The following is a 19,542-nucleotide window of genomic DNA, read 5'->3' as shown; positions in this document are numbered from 1 at the left end:
TTTTGCATTTTCAATGTAATGTATAGCATGTTTTGTATATTCAAACCCCTTTCCACGTTTTCTTGTGTGTCTGTTTCTCGTAGTTGCTTTTTAAAATTTCATGTGTCTTTCTTCCTGTCTCTTCCCTCGTTTCTCTGTCCTCTCTTATCTTGCTTTCTACTGCTTCCAGCGCTTCAGCATGGAGGGAATTTCCACTGTCATTCAGAATGGCTTCCGCCAAACGTTTGGAAACTCAGGTGGAGAGAAACAGGTGCCTCTCTTTCCCTGTCACTATATATCTCCAGGGGTGGGAAACAGTTTCCCTTTACCTTCTGAGCTGTTCCACACTTCTCAATGGACATTTGACCTCCTTCAAACCCTGCTGCTGTTTAAGCTCCAAATGGCCCTTTTCTGTTCCAAGGTTTTGTGCTATTTTCAACAGCTCAGTTCCAAGTTCTCTAAGATAGTCTGGATGTTTGAATTGCAATGGACCGAAATATTTGTAGCAAAAGGGTGTTTTTTCACATTTTGTGTTATTTAGTAAGCCAAGTGAATAATAACTTTTATATTCAAACAGCAAAATGGAAACATATACTTATTTTACGATTTCAGTAGTGTGGTCTGTAACTGCTTTGTTGTTATCTTTGCCTATATTACTGTAGAGGGCCCCAGACTTTCTTTTTCATAGTTACAGATGCAGCCATTCAAAGTGTGGGGCACAGACACGTACCGCGGGTAATTGGCTACGTCCTCGCGCATTGTGAAGCACGATGACGCGCAATACCGCGGTACGTGATTGGTTGACCGACAGAGGCATTCGTGGTATATATGGCTGGTCTCGGTACTTTAAAGAAAAAATACACACCAGTATTCCATTTCTCCCTAAACATTTTAAGCATCGAAGTCTTTAACTAACATGTGAAATAGCGTGTAAAAAAGTGGTAGTTTTAAGTTTTCTGCTAATATAATATGGAATCGCGTATCTAAAGAAGTTAATAATGATATAATTATATTCATATACTGCAACACAGTAGTACACGCTGTACAATGTCTGTTGATTCTGTATGTGTAGGGCTGTTTCACCTCTCCTCTTGTGACCTTGTGGGTGGTACTGTGGTCTACTTTCCCAACTTCTGAACCACAGGTTGGGTGTTCAAATCCAGCCTGCACCACGACTTCTCTTTTAACAAACATTTCTTAAAATAAAATAGCAATATTATGGACAATTAATTGACTTTTTATATTTCTAAATATCACAACATGTTCAAATGTAAGTCATTTTTAATAACAATCAATAGTCACCTTCTTTCCTTCTGACAACAGTCCCTGCTTCTGCTTCCTGCTTCTATCGTGTGGGGAGGGGGGATCCCTTTAGATCTCCCTTCAGATTTAAAAGGTTATTAATCATGTGTTCGGTGTCGCATCTTTCCAGTGTAGCTGATTTTTTGCTGCCTGGGTAAACTATCACAAAGCTTTAGAGAACTTAACATTTCTATTATCAACAAATTGTAAATACGACGTTTACATTGGAATTATTAATTTTGCACTTGAGTGTATGGAGGATTGTCAGCTGTCACTGAGAGCAGACCCCCCTTAGGCTGCGCAAATGATCTTTTAAATTTTTATAGAGAAATGGAGGCTGTACAGTATGCATTACGATATAAACATTTATATTTTGTTTTAAATCACAAACGCGTGTTTAATTATATGTATTTTTTGATTCACAATCAGGCAAATGCAACATAAATTGTTATCTTTGTCTTCTAAGTATCTTAATAAACTTTCAGCAGAACTTTCTCCCCGTTTAGATTTATTTTTCTTGGGATTTTGGGATCAAAGGTGGAAAGATTAGATTGTAATCGTTTTTATTTTTTAAATACATTTTAGAAAAGTGTAATCTATACTAAAAAGCTGTATTTATTTAATACCACTCGATACGTATATTAATGGAGTTAAGTTGATACTGTTTAAACTTTTAATTATTTTAAATTGTATTACAGCATTGTACACATGCTTAAAAGAGAAGAGAGAAAACGCAAGCCGTCTTCAGGTGTGAGGGTTCCTGCTCAGAATGAAACGCTAAAATGTAATGTAGGCTCTGAATGGGTTCAATTATGATTTGGGCTTGATTAAGGTCGCTGCCTTTCATCTAAACTCATGCTTGAATCCTTCTAAACTAAAAATTAGACACAAGAAGAGAAGAGGCTCTGGTGAAATTTCTCTTTAATTTCTCTTTTTTTCTTGGAAAAACATCTTACCCACTGCAATCCGGGCAAAGAAGGATTAAAAAAAGTGAGACAGGCGGGGGGGGGGAGTGAGTTCTAAATAAAGAGGTGCTTTGTGTATATTCTAATGCCAGTGGGGGCAGGGTGTGTGGGAACAGGTTTGGTTGAAATTGCATTGGAGATCCATGTTCTTCACACCTGAAACATTTTCTCTGAAAACATTTTCTTCCCAGTTTGGCCGATCTTCTTACAGCATGTTACAGTTTACTAGTATTAACCATATTAGTTCTAAGTGCTTAATGCCATTTTTTGACCACACACGAATATTCTTATGTCCATATCTTCTCAAGGGAATCAGTGCGAATTGTAATACTAATTAAACGACCGCGGGCACTTTCCACCCCCTCTGACGGCAGGAACATTCCTACAGTATTCTTAGCTCAGCAGCTCATTACAATATAGGGTGTTCAAAACCCTTTTTTTTACACAATGACACAGCGTCGCGTTGTGAATCTGTTTTTCCGTGTTTACAAAGAAAGTGGAATACAGTGATACTACCTGCTATATAGATACATATGTTTAGATATTTAGACCCGGCGCGGCACCGAGAGAGGGAGGAGGCACGGAGCTCAGCAGTACAGAACGAACGTTCTGCTGCCTGGACTGCTTAATGGCACCAATCGCGTCTGCATTTATCTCTTTTTACTTTTAAGTCCCTTAATTATCATTAAGCACAGCTTTCTCACCACTTAGGCTACTTTTTGATACTATCCTTAGACAAAGCAGAAACTTGTTGTACTTTCTAATGACATTATAAGTGGAAAGATTACAGATTTTAATCGTCTTTAATTTTGTTACGTTATACATTTTAGAAACGTTTCATGTATACAAACACCACAAAACTATTCTCGATTGTATTTCTGATGTTATGTTACACTTAGTTCACTGTTTTAAATACATATAATTAAGAAAGTAAGGTGTAAGCATAAACTATTAGTAATCAATAATATTAAATTTAGCACTGTAAAAAGTTGTTGCACTTTCCCCCGCATCTTGTAAAAATATATTTTCATTGTTCAAATATTCATTAAATCTGACTATCATATAATAAGTTAAATACAAAACTAAAGAAAAAATAGGGTAAAATATAATTCAATATATTTTGCTAACAATGTTAACTGTTTATAAATAATAAAATGTATTAACTAAGGAGTATGTTGTAACAGAAAGAATAAGGTTCTGTATCCCCAGATGAAGTTAAACAGATAAGTATTGTTCCATGTGGCGGTGCAAACTTTTAGGTTATATAGTCCTTCCTTGCTGCTTCGGACGTCATTCGGTGTTATGGTAAGGGGGGGTCATGGTATTTGGCCAGTTAAGAGACCCTGGCCAAATGGTCAGTTTAAGATTACGCCCCCAGGGGGTTCCTAGCTCACATCTGGAATCCTTATCAGTTAACCCCCTTTCCTGCCATAAACCCCTGTTGCTTAGAAGTCTAATTTTCAGGCAGAACTGACTTAAGTTAACCCTTTTTACATCTTGTGTCTTACTTCATTCCCCCTTATAAAATATGGCATACATCAGAACTGCCTATTTTTTACACATACAATGTCAGGGCAGATCTTTCCTTTTTAGATGTACAGGCATGCATTACTGTGCCGTTGTGCGTTCCACAGTTACAAGATGTGATTGATGTTTTTGTACAAGTGATAGTTACAATTATACATATATAACAATCCTAATCCTACAAATACATAAAGTCCTATCCCAGGACCCAAACGCAGACCTCAGCCATGTGGAGATCTATCGTCAGGATCTTGGAATAGCAATATTGACCCAACTCCAATTATCATTTTTTGGCTGATAGATATGCCAACACCCGGAATGTATTGTTACCATATCCCAATTAATGCTCCTCAGGCCTAACAAGCACACTGTTGGTCTTAGGAAGCATCAGACACAGAAACGGTAACAACATCCTTCTTTCTGTTCACTCAGTCTCTGGTGCCGTGGGTCGGTGAAAGTGCGATGTGCTGATCTCATCCTGTCTCTCAGATTGCACAGTCAGTAGTTAGTGGCACTTGATATGGTCCCTCCCAGCAGGATCGCAACGTCTGGCAGGGTATCTCTTCTTCACCTACACCCACTCGCCAGGTATCCGGTCGTGTCTCCCCTCTACTGGAGGTCCCCAATCGTCCAGCACCTGTTCACGAGCCCTGTGCACCGCTTCAGTTAACTGACCTACAATACTTTAATAGAGAGTTAGTAAATTCAACAGTCCGTTAGCCAAACTTGGCCTCCAGGGAGTTTCTTTGGCTGCCAGTGATGATCTCAAATGGGCTCAGTCTCACAGTTCACGATTGCTCCAGCCCGCAAACTGCACAGGACCGCAGGCAGAGCATCTACCCACGGTGTTCCTTCGGTTCATATTTCCTTAGTTGGTCTTTCAGACTGTGGGTGATGGGGCAATGTGACTTCCAACTTACCCCTAGTGATGTGATTACAGCCTGGCACACCTTCCCAGTGTAGTATGCCCCTAGATCAGTATCCAAGGGGCAGGGCAGTCCGTACCATGGGATCATCTTTGTCATACACTTGGGTATGCGCCAGCCCACCTCCCATCATCATACAACCCCACATTCTTTACACATTTTTTCTAACCACTATTAAACATCTATTAAAGGCCTCAACCTGAATTCTCCCTTTTCCCCAATAGGGGATTCACAGGGGTCTCAGACTCCTGCTCTCCCAGTGCCGCTCGTCTGGCATCTGCATCTGCATGGTTGTTACTGGAATTCTTTATTTATTGTGTTATTTACACCTTACTCCAGCTGCTTCCATCGGCAGCTGTAAAACTACAAATTAGTTCAGAGGCAAGCCCAGTATTCTTAACTGGAGTCCCTGCCGTTGTGAGAGAATCCTGTTTCTCCATAGCCATCCAGAATTGTGGCCTACATGCAACAAATACATACATTATATACATATACAGTAACCCTTTAACATCTTTCTTTTTACAATCTCAGGGCTCTAAACTGGCTTGCTGCGCTGAGGCAGTGGAGGGGCATTTTTCCGGTCGTTTGCAGCTCAAATTCTGTTGTAACGGCTCAGCGTGTTCTCTGTTCTCCCTCATGCATCAGAGAGTAAACAGTATTACATTTTCTTAAATTTTCACGGTCCCCCACCTTTTGGCTACAGAATCTAATGGTATAATAGTGCCTACCTCCATGCTCCATGCTCCTGCGTCAGCACAGCTGCCCAGAACCCATTTTCCACACTTACATACAAAGGAATGGTTGATCCATCTGAGGAAACCCCAGTCTCGGCACCTGTAAGAGAGCTTGTTTCAAATTATTACAGGCGGCTTTTGCTGCTGGAACCAAGGCAATCTTGTCCTTGTACTGCACTCCCCCCTTAAGCAGATCTGTTAAGAGTTGTGCTCACCCTGTAAAAACATTGCACCCAGGCCCATGCTCGACACAAAAGGGCCTTATCATAACTGCTTAATATTAGACAGTCTAAACCTGAAGCAACTCAGACTTGTGGGTTTGCTCATTAGGGGAAGCACTCAGAATACCATCAACATACTGAGTGATCACAGTCAGTTGAAGCCACGTGATACCCCGTTCTGGATAGTCATTCCTTGTAATGCATAATATTCCAACCCAATAGATCCGGGATAAAACCACCCACATTCACCACGTGAATGTTAAAATCAATGTTAAAATCTGGTACTCTGCAAGTAAAACTTGCTGCCCCAATACTCCTGTGGCCACCTGCCGTCTCCCCATATACATTACTCTATAGCACACTGTGAAGTGAGACAAGCATGACAGTAATGCTCCAGTATCCCATAACAGAGAAACCAGCACACCATTAACAGTACATTTTAGGTTTAACTCCTTTTACAGACTGGACTGGGACAGACATAGGGAGGCTACAAGGGATTTACAGGATCTAATCTTTAGGTAAACTGCTCTTCTCACAAGACTTTATTCTCCCCAGTCTTAATTCTAAACCTACAGCGTTTGAAAGATATTCAAATAAATCCAACTTGTTTCCACTATTACAACTAATTGTATATAAATACAAAAACTGTTAATCTAACTCCTATTACGTCCACTTGTACTGTACCTATACGTTTCAGATGCTCTTATATTTTCCAGTCTCTTGAAGTTGATTTTCGTCAAGTGCCTTTAGTTGCGTCTCTAGCCAGTCCAGCTGGCTAAACACACTCACACCATCATTTAGTATACCAAAACTGACAGTTACACACATACATGCCAGCACACAAATTCATAAAACACACATACACATCGAGAATATATTTTTTCTCTTCATACTTCAATGCACTCTATTCTTGTTTCACTTCACATGAATCCTTTTTCCTTTTAACAGCGTAACTTCTCATAAAACTCGACATCGCTTATTATCCGTCTGCTTATTTTTTCTTCTGCTCAGACCAAACACCGTCTGACAGTCTGTACCCCCTTTTCAGCTTTCGATCCTCCTGCACAGCCTCGTTTTGCTTTTTTTCATAATCTTTGTAGCGAGTAAAGTATCTTTCTGTCTGGTTTTTTTTCTCTTCCGTAAACACACTTTTTAGTAATCATTCCAATTTCTTTCTTTTTTTTTCTCATGTATCTGCCACCACTGGTGCCGGCCGTGCACCAGGGTGGGAGCTACATGGTTTTGCTTTTGCCAATCAATACTCATATGCTTTCTTTACAGGCGTCTTCGCCCCAACTCCCTCTGACAAACTCAGCTTTTCCCATAATTTTCTCCTTCTTTTCCGTCAACTTACACTTTTCCAATATATAAAAGGACCCTTCCACCACTTTCTCAATCCATCAGTTAGCACACATGTTCGGTCTCTTTAAGAGTTACTTTGTCGTGTGTGAGGTAACAGCTCATACAGTAGGGGGATGCTTTCACTTTGGAAATTCTGTGCATTCCTGCACTCATTCAGCTAAGGTGTCTGTTACCTCCAGATCTAAATGCCTCTCAGAGTCTTTAGAGAGGACTTACACGGCACTGTTCACAGGCAAGGAATGAGACATCGAAAACCCCCTTTCCTTGATCAGTAATTCACCATCCCCAGAATGCCAGCATCGCTGCTTTTGCCCCGGGGTGGATTTACACACTGACCTCAATCAGGGCGATTCTCGGATCTCAACGTCCTTTAAATGCTTTGCACTTTTATTATGAGGTGTGTTTATGTTAGTGTCGTGCGTGTGTATATGTATTCACTAACAAGGAAAACACCAAAAACATACATATATATATAATCTACTTCTCTCCTGTTCCCTTTAAAACAAAAAACCACGCCACGCCAATCCGTGCACGATCAAGGCGTACCTAATCTCAGGACCCCGGGCGCAATCAAGGCCCACACCAAACATTTTGTGTCTTACTTCAAGTAGGATGGCACAGTTGTTAGTATGCATTTTGTTTTGTTTATTTTTCATAAATTCAACAGTAGTACCTGATGTCTCAGTGGCTTTCAAAATTAAATTATGCATGCAAACCTGTGAACTTGAAAGATAACTAAAATATCCATCCATTTCTAATGGTGGGGAAGCGGTTAGCATTGCTATCTTGCAGCACTGGGGTCCTAGGTTCAATTCCTGCTGTCCTATGTGTGTGGGGTTTGCATTTTCTCTCTGGGTTACATGGTTTTTCCCCATATGTGTGATATGACTCCCTCTCGCACTCCAAAACATACTGGTAAGTTAATTGGTTTATGGGAAAACTGGCCCTGGTGTGTGTGTGTTTGTGTCTGTCTGTCCTGTGATGGACTGGCGCTATGTCCAGGGTGTATTCTGCCTTGTGTCCGTTGCTTACTGGGATAGGCTCCAAATCCTTTGTACTGGATAAAGAGATTACAAAATGGATGGAAGTAAAGGCACTGTGTGGATGGAACTATACACAGTGTTAGAAACCCACTATGAAATGGCAGCATCTCACTGAGAATAAAATATTTTATAGGGCTGGCTTAAGGAAACAGCCTTTCCACCTCTCTTGCACATCAGTATCCATACCTAGTTATTTAAACAAATTGCCTCTAATTATAAACATCTTAATATGCTGGTTCTGTGGATCAGCATCAGCTATGTTTGCCCATTCCTTCAATTCATGTGCATCCAACACACAGTTCTATGCTAGCAACTACACAAAATCTAAAATACAATCCTCATTTCAGTATCTATGTAAACATACAGTCTGTTAACTTCATCATCTTCATCAAAAGTATGCCTAACCCCATTAGGAAGTGTTCTTGTTATAAGTGTATTCCTCAGCTTTCCCCAAATTATCTTCTTCTTGCCAACATCTCTAGTCTTTTATCCTGCAATAACTCAGCCAACACTTAAATCCCCAAAAGCTGCTTGTGTTAATTTCTTTCAATCACAAATATCAAGTGTAAATACTGGCCATGTAATACTCTGCATTGTGGAATAATAGTTTATTTTAAAGGGACCTAGAGAAACTACGAACTAGAGAAATCAAGAAAGGCTTTTTTTTCTAGAATTAATAAATGCACATCCTGTTCACTGGGGAAATTAAATCCACACTGAGCAATCTTCAATATGTTCAGAATATCACAGCGAGAATCCTAACAGGGATGCATTACACCTGTCTTTTTTATTATTGTTATAGAGAAACATGATCAGATTTTCCCTGGTTCAGAAAAAAAGATCTAAAGTATACTAGTTTGTCACTCTTCTCATTCCCTCTTTGCTAAATGGCTTTTCATACTAATCTGACCAATCTAACTGCCTATTTTCTGTGCTTTCTCTATCCTGCTAGATTTGCAATTATTCTGAAAATTCTACCTGAATTCCCAACTATCTGAGAAGCCCTCCATGAAACCATGTTTGCTATTAATTCATTTTGGGCTCACTGACAGAATTGCTGTTTTTTATGCATGCCAAAAAATGTCGGTGCCGTCGTCTCCGCTTTAAAGGTACCCCCGTGCTGGAAGAATTTGAAATTTTAAAGACTACTTCTTAGTGTAGATAAAAAAGCTTGGATTCTCATGGACAGTATCTTATACACATATCTTTTTCGGTTGTCTTTGTTGATCTCTTGAGGATCCTTGTGATATTTTGAGATCTTGTTGAATGATAAGTGTCACAGTTAAAATAATTTTCGTTGTTAGAAATTATGAAACGCTCTGTTAAAAGCAAGGGAGTTTTTATGTCCGTTATACTAAAAGAAAATGCCTGACAAAGTAGGACTTGGACAGATTCCAAGTGCTTGTACAAATGTGCTAAAGAAATTAGCAATAAAAGTCATTTATTCCTTTATCATATTGGCTAGCTAATGTCCTGTCCTCGTTAGTAAGATCAACTAAATGCTGTGGTGTTTGTCAAAGAAAAAAATAAAAGTATTTTCGTTTAAAAGGATGGTTAGAAAGAATGTGGACCAGCGTAATACTTTGAGTTTAGAGCTTGTCCAGAGTCATTCATTATTAATAGTATTAGTAATATCTTCGGTAAAGACTTTGATGCATAAAATATTTCTGCATAATTAAAATATTTATGATAAAGGTGGGTTGTGTACTTTTTTCCAACTGAGCAATCTTGCTTTCATAAAATATACCAACTTTTTAATGACTGATGATTTACATGCTGTAATACACAGTTTAAATTTAAAAGCTCAAATGCTGTACATGAGAGGTTAAGCTTTATTGGCTCCTCCTGGCGGTGATTCCGGATACTTTCCGGTATGACATCAAATGACGTGTTACACCGCGTGATAATTGCGTTTTGATGCAACGCCCACTGCGGTTTACCGCAAAATACCCCGCACGTTTTGAATGGCTGCATCTGTACATCTACTGTTTTCAAAGCTATTCATTATTGGTGCCTCAGACAGTCTGATATTTCCTTTGGCTGCCAGAAGAATCCTTGAAATTATAACATTGTAAGACTGAGAGTTTCAGCTGTTCACGTTAACAGTTAAAATGTCAAATCAGTTACAACTGTTTTGTAGTGCTTAATGGTTTGCTTTCATTGCATGTCTTTTTCCAAAAAGACGACTGTTATTTCAGTTTTCAATGTGAAATGTGTTATTTGGACACTTCAGATGTATTGGATGCAAAATATTTCTTATAACGGTTGTCTTATTTACTGTTGATCATTTAATGCTTATTTAATGCTTGATTTTTCATAGCTTGTGCAGTATTCCTATGGAATTTAGAAATTCAAAGTCCATTCTGTGTTGATCAAAATAGATGGGTTAGATTTATTTTTAGCACTTGCTAAAATGTTTTAAATATGCTGTATATATATACATGATCATTACAATACACTTTCTTTCACACCTACTGTGAATAGCTGTTAAAAACAGTATGTGATTAATTACTTTTAATTAATTATTTTTTTATTAATTTAAGTTCAGACATTTAAAGTCATTCAAATTGGCAGACTTCGATGATTGTGCACAATTAAAATAACACTGCATAGATTTCACAAAACAGAATCTGAAAATCATGCTTTGCGTAATGGGTTCTGTACTAATTGTTCATTTACTGTATATTCCCTGTGTGTGTTGCTGTTCAGGCCACAGACGGCTCCAGCCAGAGGAATGAAATAGGTTTTTTATATATTCTTGAATCATCTGGGATAGGCTCCAGGTTGCTGGGACCTTAGGCTGACAGTATATTGTTTTTTGCGGATGCTGCCTTTCTTCCAAAGAGGAATTAGTTTCGGCTTTTCAACATCAAGAAAGGTGAAATGGGTTGTTTTCAGAGATGAAGAATGTCTCATGGAAAGAACTTTGAAAGAAAGCAAGTTACAAGAGAATTGTTACATTAACAGATTTCCCTGTTAAGTAAACTGCAGGAATGGGTTTTATTTTGTTTGGGCTACAAGACTTAGTTAGCTTAATCTCCTTTCATTTATCTGCCAAAGCTGTGTTGGGCATATTGTACAAACTTGCCATATCAGCATGAGCATCTAAATGCAGGTAAGATGTATGTGACACAACACCAAGCACCAATCTGTACAGTAGCATGATGACAGTGTGCACCAAGCATCTTTTATGTGTCTAATTCACCATGGGGCTTTTTTGACTTCTTTGAATTGTTGCATAGAAATACCTGAATAATCACATTATTATTAAATTAATTTATTCATTCAGTAGTTGGCACTGAAATTAGATTGGGAAGTTGGTCATAAACTTTGCTTTTGGACATGTGTCGGCAGAAATTTGGATCTGTGTCTGTGCCAATAACATTGGTGTCCATTGCCATGTTGAGTTCTCTTCAGTTGTGCTTTGCTGTAGTTATAGCTCAATGTGGAGATTTACGATTCTTGCTTTTAATACTTATAGTGCTTGCAGTCATATTTCTCTTAATTTCTCCCGTAACTCTTATGTAGTTATAGTCCTGAAAATCTGGGATCCTCTTGGCCATTAATCAAGACCAGCTCACTAAGACCAATTTTTCCATTTATTTTTTTAGAAATGTGAATACTTTTATTAATGTTTTGAACTGCCAACTCATAGATTATACCTTTTAATCCCTGAATTATTCATGATTTTGTTCAGATGTCTGCAGTACCAACAATTTAACAACCAATGGTTTTAAAAATTAAAATGACCTAAATTTAATTAGGAATTAGGTTTAGTTTGTTTTAATAATATTTATTTTTTAAATATAAATACATGTAGTTTATATACATTTCTTAATAAAGTCCTACTTCCCTCATAAACTCAAGGCCAATCTGAGCTGCCTTTATACTGAAATATGTATCACATTTTTTAATCCTTTTTTATTAAAATCTGTGTTAACCCTCCATCCACAGACCTACATTTGTTGATTCTTATTCCTTTCAAAATTTAAAAAAGTAAAATACCCCTATAATCTGCCTTTCCTTTTGTCTTCCTGGGTTTTCACCTATACTTTACCCCTTGTAGAGGTTTGATGGGTTTACTGAGACAATTATTAATTGTAGCAGTAATCACGAGGTTGTTTGTTGGGGCTTTTAGAAAATCAATCGTCAGAACATCTAACAACGCACACACACGGGTTCAATACACGAGATACATTTATTAATATAAACTGTGCATCAAACATATACTAGTCTGCCTGGATATGAGCAGAAGACCTTACTGTTAGGGTTATCAATATACAAGGTATATAATCTCGAAGAGATGCAAACACAAAGAGATACACAACAGAGAATATATGTCAATATATATCGTTCGGTTACCAAATCGCTAATCAGTGTTATTACCCACTGTTACTCTAAGTAAATACATTACTCATGAATTAAATTGATAACAACTTGTGTTGAGGTACAATTGAATTCTCGAGACGCAATGTAGAACATGGGGTTTACTTATCCACTGTGTATGGATTTGGAATTTCCCTGCCCGAACACCAAACCAGCTGACAGGCTCTGTTGCAGCCTCTGTTCCAGCGGTTGTCCGATGGGCGTTGTCCCGGCGTCCTCTGGCTACCGGCCAACCAGTCGAGGTGCAGCTCGGAGTAGGAAAGGCGGAGGAATCTGACTGTGGCGCGCGGGGCAGTCGTTGCTCCGAGGGGATCTACCAGCAGTCCGGCTGGCTAGTAGAAAGTCTCTATGCACAGAGTGTGACCGCGAGTCCACACAAGTCACTCTTTTGCCTGGGAGAAGCTGGTTCGTTCCCTGTCCAGCGCTGCTTCTGAATAAGCTATTCAGGTTGTCGACGAGGGTCCAACTGTAGGCTGCCGTTGATCAAGCGGAGCATTCACGTTGGTAGAATTCTGAGTACTCACGGGATCCTCGGCCTCGTGCTTAGAACAGTCCAAGTCCCTTTGCAGACAACAGCAGTTGTCACGTGATTGTCTCTGAGGATGCGTGAAAATGGCCAAGGAGAGCCCCGATCTGAGCTTGCGCTCCCTTTTTGATCAAGACCCAGATGTGTGCTGATTGGTTGAGAGTTTGGCGGGCATTGGAGACCCACGTGGTATTACCACGCCCTGCCAGTCCCTGATTGGTTGGTCAAGGTGAGATATGAGTCACTTACTCTTGACACTTAGGAATTCAGTCCAGATGTCCATTCGGCACTCCCTAGACAGATAGGCGCCAATGGATGACCATTGATCATGATAGCCAGGCTTAGCTAAGTGCATCCCCGTCTGAGAGCTGCCCCTTATCAAAAGAAAACATCTTAAATCAGCCTGCATGAATACTTTCTCTGTGGCTGCACCACAGAAATGGAGGGTGAGATGGGGCCTCATTTAGGAAACCATACCAACGCTTAATTCTGTCTTATTAACAAGCATTGCCGCTACACCCTTAATTACAGTTTATCAGGAAGGGACCATCTCCTGTCAGTAACACTTTTTCTCTTTCTTGCAGTATTTGACCACAGTCATTCCTTATGAGAAAAAGGGTGGACCTCCATCAGTTGAAGACCTTCAGATCCTCACCAAAAGTAAGTTTAGCCAGGAAGAGAGGCCTCATTTTGATAAAAAAAAGTTACTAATGTGTCCCTAATTATTAGCCTTTCAGGAAGAATATCAACACTCATTATATGAAAGATGGTTCAAAACACCAGTGTAACAACTGTTAGTAAAACATTAACTTTGTGGCTTGAGGCCAAGATTTTACACTTCATAAACAAAAGGAATTCTAAAAAACAGGGAAAATAATTGTTTGTTATGATAATTGTTATAAAAAATAATTGTTTGTTATAATTGTTATGAACAAAACAGTGTATTTGGTATTAACATACAATAAAAAGATGTATTTTTAGCATTATACTGATTAATCTCTTATTTACATGTTACTCTGTGCTTTTAATTTCTCTCTCAAATATCAAATATATTTTTTCAAAGGAAATGACAAAAAACAAAAAGTTTGAAGTCAGTATTAAAGACATGTTGATAGAAGAATTCAAGTTTAAGCCCTGGTTCTGGGACTATTATCCTCAGCCATTTACCCATTTACTAACCTTCCATGTGCTCTATGAGAACTTATACTGGGATATTATAACAACTGTGCTGTTGTAGTGCTTGATACGTAACCCCCCTTTTAGCAGCACGTTAGTAGGCTTATCGATTTGGTAGGATTGCATCATTGCTCTTGTTTTCTGAAGTTTTACCATTACACAGCAGGAATGAATGCAGTCACTTTTTAATCAGTCTATCTGGCTCCTCTGAGTTTCCATCAAACTCAGATTGTTTACTTCAGAAAGCATTGGGCAGCCTATAGTATTGCATGCTTTAATTGCAGCATGTTGCAGTGGGAAATTGTCTGATGCAGAGGGACCCAGACTAATTGATTGATAAAACCTTAAAACATTTTAAAGTACTGTATACAAACAAATTGTATGTATTGAAAGCTGTGTACATTTCCAAATGGCAATGGATACATTTAGTTTTAACACCATGCTTTATATATCTTACTACATGCTAAACCTGTGGATGTTTTATTGAAGCAAACACTCTGAAATGAATTCTAATAATTCTCCTGTATTTCTGTAAAAGGATATCGCTGAAAGTATAAGAATGGACTGCCGTACAGAAGTATAGACTATAACTCGGAGCTTTACGATGTTGTACATCTGTTATTCCCTCACCGTAATTTTTCACTTTAAAAGTAATGTGAAAATCTATCTAAAAGTAATGTGTTTTCTACTCGCTTAGGACAACAGTGTTCAGTAATATATAATAAAAGTCTGCAGTTTGGGATACAAGGAAAATTTAAGAACTTCTATCTTGGGAATTTTGTTATTGGTTGATATTTTTTTCTGGAATTTAACTACTTTTAAAAAGAAGTGTGGCTTGACTGTAGGAACAAAATGTTTCTGTATCCTTCCAAAATGTTCTCATTGACATGTTAGAGGGGTGGGGTAAAGAATGAAAAAAAGGAGGACAAAATATTTTTCTGTCATCTTAGACAGAAGTGTTTCTGTAGACTTTGAAGCTCTCGACCGACTTAATAATAATTTCCTTTGGGAAATACCCATTTACGTTCTTGTTTTATTTGTTGTATGTTATTATTTTGATTAATGCACTCTTTCACCAGCACAGTGTGCCTTTATACCTTTTGTTGTCTTAGAAAAAGGAAAACCTTGCACTTCTTTTAATTTAATTGCCATTCAAATTTCAATGTGACGACTTATTTCTCCTTTGTATTTGTCAATTATGAACCTGCTGGAGAGTATCCAAGTGGTGGAAGTTGAGTGAAAAAAAAGTATTGTACCTTCTTCTACCTACTCTCCTTTTGTAAGTTTTCAGGGACTGAGATGTTCCATAATGGGAAACCTGATCAATTGGGCTAAGTGGCACACAGTATGAGCAGACTTTAGAGTGTTGCGATTGCAGTAATGGCCCAGTATGGTGTTCCTTTTTTTCTTCATTGACAGTGTTAACTTATCAATAAATTGTTAAATGTATGAGGTTGCTCCTTTTCTGTCTCCAGAATGAAATACTACTAATAAGTAGCTAAAACTGCAATAACTTTTCTGAATAGGATAACCATATAAAAAAGTTTGTCTTGCATTTTAAGTTGTTAAACAATTAAGGGAAAAAAATAATTACCTTTTGAGAAAACTTTGAAGGAAACCTCCACAAAATGTTAATTATTTGGATTTGTTTTCAAAAGAACTAATATTACACTGGCTAAAGTAATGAACACAGAAAATCACTGCAATAAGTAGTATTATTAACTTTATGGGGGGACATGAAAACAACAGCTCTAATCGCTATAATCACAATAAAACCAAAACCTTTAGAGCTTAATTGTAACACATTATACAACATTCTGAACGGTACAACCTCTTATCTTTGATAAAGACAATATCCAGAGGTAGATGATGCCTATCATACCTATATACAGTATACCATCACCACTTTAGTAAATCGTCAGCCCAACTGTCCAATCTGTCCAAGTCCAATCTGAAATAATGTGATTTCTGATCACATTGTGAATGGAGAATGTGGTTTTGATATTCTTCAAATACTGGGTCCCTTTAGCTTTGATATTATTGGTCATAAGTGAATTTTCTTTCTCATTTTAAATGATATTCTATCTTGAATGCCTTAAAAAACAAACAGTTGGAACAGTGAGTGAGCAAAAAGCGTAGTTATTTTCTTAGGATTGTCCTAAATCCTAAACTATTTTGTTTCCTGCTCCAGTTCTTCATGCCATGAGGGAGGACAGTGAGAAAGTGCCAAGTTTACTTACAGACTACATCCTAAAAGGTATGTAAAATTCTCTCTGACACTCTCTTTTGCCATTTTGGGTGAGAAAGTATTGAAATGAAAAGAAGAACTAGGAAGGTTCCACATTCATTTTTCATGAGGTAATATATATTTGGCTATCTCCTTAGGTTCAAATAAATTCATAAGGAAAACCAGGTGAGCTGTGAGTCAGTGGAAAATGACATATTCAAGAGTTTATGGCCATACCAAACAGCAACCATACAACCCCAGGTTGTATTTTTTTGTCCTGTCCAATATTTATGTTCAGTTTATAAATAATATGGGTTAAGGCCTAGTTAATGAACCCTCTTTGAACTTGCCTAATTAACTCCTTCAGCATAATGCACGGGTAAAATGAAGATGTTTAAATAGTTATTGCTTGTCCAGTCTGTGGAGCCAGGAATTATTTTTGCTTCTGTTTATTTACTATATATTACATTCCTCCTTTAAGTGCAACTCTTTATAAAGTGCAGCCGTTGGATGGATATACATGGCAAAGCTCCCTTTGTTTTTTGTGGAATTAAATATAGGGGGAAATCCTGTCTGCCTTTCAGTTTTTACTTGTTACGTATCTGATGTTTCTCAGTCATACTGTAGTAATAAATGCTCAGAAAATCTACACAAAACATTTGGCATTTGGAAAAAACATACTGTTCTAAACAGTTTATTAATTCAGCCAGTTTTTTTGTGCTTAGTAATATTAAATGAGGTACAGATTCAGTTACTCAGAGGATAAGTTTATGAAATTAAAGATTTGTTCTTAAGAACCACATAGTTTAATTTAGAACCTAATTTTGATCAACAGTAGTCCTTTGCTTCTCTGGAGCACATATATATTTGGAGAATACTTGGAGATAATTTACTTTTCATAACAGCCCGCAATTTATTAATTGTTTTTAGCCAAAATTGTTTTCTCTAAGGACTATTATTATTCGGAGTAGTATTAATAGAGAGTACCGTTATTTTATTCCTAATGTTCTGAACTTTGTAACTCGAGAAGGCAGATCGTACAGTGATGAGGTCAAATAGCCTTTTGATGAACGATCTTTTCACGCTTTCCAAAATGTACACAACTTGAAATAGTTTTCTGAAGTACAGTATCTAAAGATCTTTAATGTGGAAATCTTTCTGGTAGGTATGAACAGCACAACATTCATAACCCAGTTTGTGTCAGGGACGTTTAGCTAATTCTTTTTAATCAGTTTAGAAAGATCCCCCACTCCACACCATTTCTTAGAGAATATTTAATAAAAATGTTAGAAAAATCCAAAACATTATTTTTATTAATGACTGTAGCCTCACAGTATTGTAATGTACATGCCAAGAAATGTTCCTGTGGGTGACTTTGACTTTGCTGACTGCCAATATTTCACCATGATATGACAGCATTAGGTACAGCAATGACAGTGGTGCTTAGAGCATCACCATTTGGCTGCAGAGATCATCAGAAGACTTGTGTTAATTTGAGGATGTAACACAAGCTGAAAACAGTGAATTTTTTCTTTTTTGTTGTTGTTTTTAATTTCTTACTCCTAAATAAAATCCTATATTTTCATAATAATAGTTTCATTTTTCTGTACTATAGCTCCTGATCTTTCATGTTTATTTTATTTGCTTTGTCGTTCTTGCTAGCATTCGTGTGACAATCTGGACAGAGGTTTGTGTGCATTGCTTGCAGCCCATGAATGAGGAGCTTCTGTGGAGAGCCTCTCATTTCTGAGTAGTGTACAGACTGTCATAGTGCTGGTAGATACTTGTTTCTTTGCTGTTTGTCACTGTGTTGCTAGCTACTAGATCCTCTACCTTCACTGCAACTACCCTTTTGCTTTTTAAACCTAAGCTTTGTTCACAATCACCTTTCAGTAACAAACTACTAAATTCACCTGTAACACTTACAGTACTTCCACAAAATATTTATATATTTAATAAAACAAATAAAATCAGTGACTTAACAGAAACTATTCTCTGGGTACTTATCACTCTATTAATGTTTTTTCTTTAGGGCCTGACTTTGTAAGCAGAAAAAATGGTATACATCTAAACTTATCCCTAACTGATAAATATGAATCATGAAATTTCATCCTGACTATATTTTACTTAATATGTGATCTGAACTGCTTTCAAAATGTATTTTCTGATGGGGAACCCTAGAGGGATTTTTATTTGCAATAAATAAGCTGGACAAATGATGGTTAATGAATGTCTTAACACGTTACATGTAGATAGATGGTTGTATCTATATTGATACTTTTTTGCCACTCTGTTTGAATAAAATAGGTTTGGATAAATGTCTCAATATTATTTGTGCTAGAAGTAAGACCTTGAGGTGGTAGGTGTAGCAATGTAGGAACCCACTTGCCTTCAAGCAGAGGTGGTAGTAAAGACTGGTGAAAACTGTGCCTTTTTCTGAACTTATCCACTCCCACTCCCACTCTTCAGCTATCAAGATAATTTTTTACTTTAGTAACCAAGATACCAAAAATTGTATTTTTTAATTCTCTTTATAAACCCCAGATCTGGAATCACAGTTATTGAACTTGGCCTACCACTACAATCCCTCACAAAAGGGAAACTATACACTCTACACATAGCATCTGAAGTGCACACCATCATCATCTGTTTTTTTTTGCACTGTGAGCCCAATACTAAAACTCAAAAGTCAGCCTTCAGAACCGAAACAACTTTCACTTACAATTCTGGAAACTCACAGTGTCTAGTCCGTAAAAGAAACTTAGACTGACACACGCAGGTGCCTCAGTTCTACATGTGCTTTACATGTGCTTTACAAAAGGCTGCATCCAAGCACCATGCTATTTAATCAACAGATTTTTGTGGGATGTTTACTGATATTTGCTGTAATGTTTTGGGTTAAAAACATATCAATATTATTGGAAATTATATTAGTGGAAAATATATCTAGAGATAACACAATTGAAAGTTAAAGATTGAGTGTATCAGTGAATATTCATCAGCAGCCAATGTTATTCCTGAGCTTTAGTTAGGTTAGTTTAGGCAGTTACACAGTGCCTTGCAAACATATTCAGACTCTTCCTATGATTGACCCACATTTTAAAATCACACAATGATGCATGCATATAACTTAATGTTTTAGTAAAAACCTAAATGTTCAAACTGAGGACT

At 37.6% G+C, this 19,542-nt stretch overlaps 1 protein-coding gene across 3 annotated transcripts in view; it reads left to right on the top strand.

Moving 5' to 3' along the window:
- The window catches only part of LOC102690452 (fasciculation and elongation protein zeta-2), an 84,188-nt gene that overhangs the window by 58,802 nt on the left and 5,844 nt on the right, over window positions 1-19,542 (top strand). Inside the window, exons 6-9 of one of the 3 annotated variants that reach the window (XM_015345305.2) lie at window positions 170-250; window positions 13,553-13,628; window positions 16,336-16,401; window positions 18,034-18,058. In XM_015345305.2, the coding sequence (XP_015200791.1) occupies window positions 170-250; window positions 13,553-13,628; window positions 16,336-16,401; window positions 18,034-18,044 (234 nt within the window). In that variant the 3' untranslated portion in view covers window positions 18,045-18,058. The remainder of the gene's footprint in view (window positions 1-169; window positions 251-13,552; window positions 13,629-16,335; window positions 16,402-18,033; window positions 18,059-19,542) is intronic. The other 2 variants (XM_015345298.2, XM_015345308.2) reach the window with 2 other exon arrangements.

The sequence above is a fragment of the Lepisosteus oculatus genome, chromosome 2 (genome assembly GCF_040954835.1).
Source record: "Lepisosteus oculatus isolate fLepOcu1 chromosome 2, fLepOcu1.hap2, whole genome shotgun sequence".
Lineage (NCBI taxonomy): Eukaryota > Metazoa > Chordata > Actinopteri > Semionotiformes > Lepisosteidae > Lepisosteus > Lepisosteus oculatus.
This window is presented reverse-complemented; position numbering and strand designations above follow the sequence as displayed.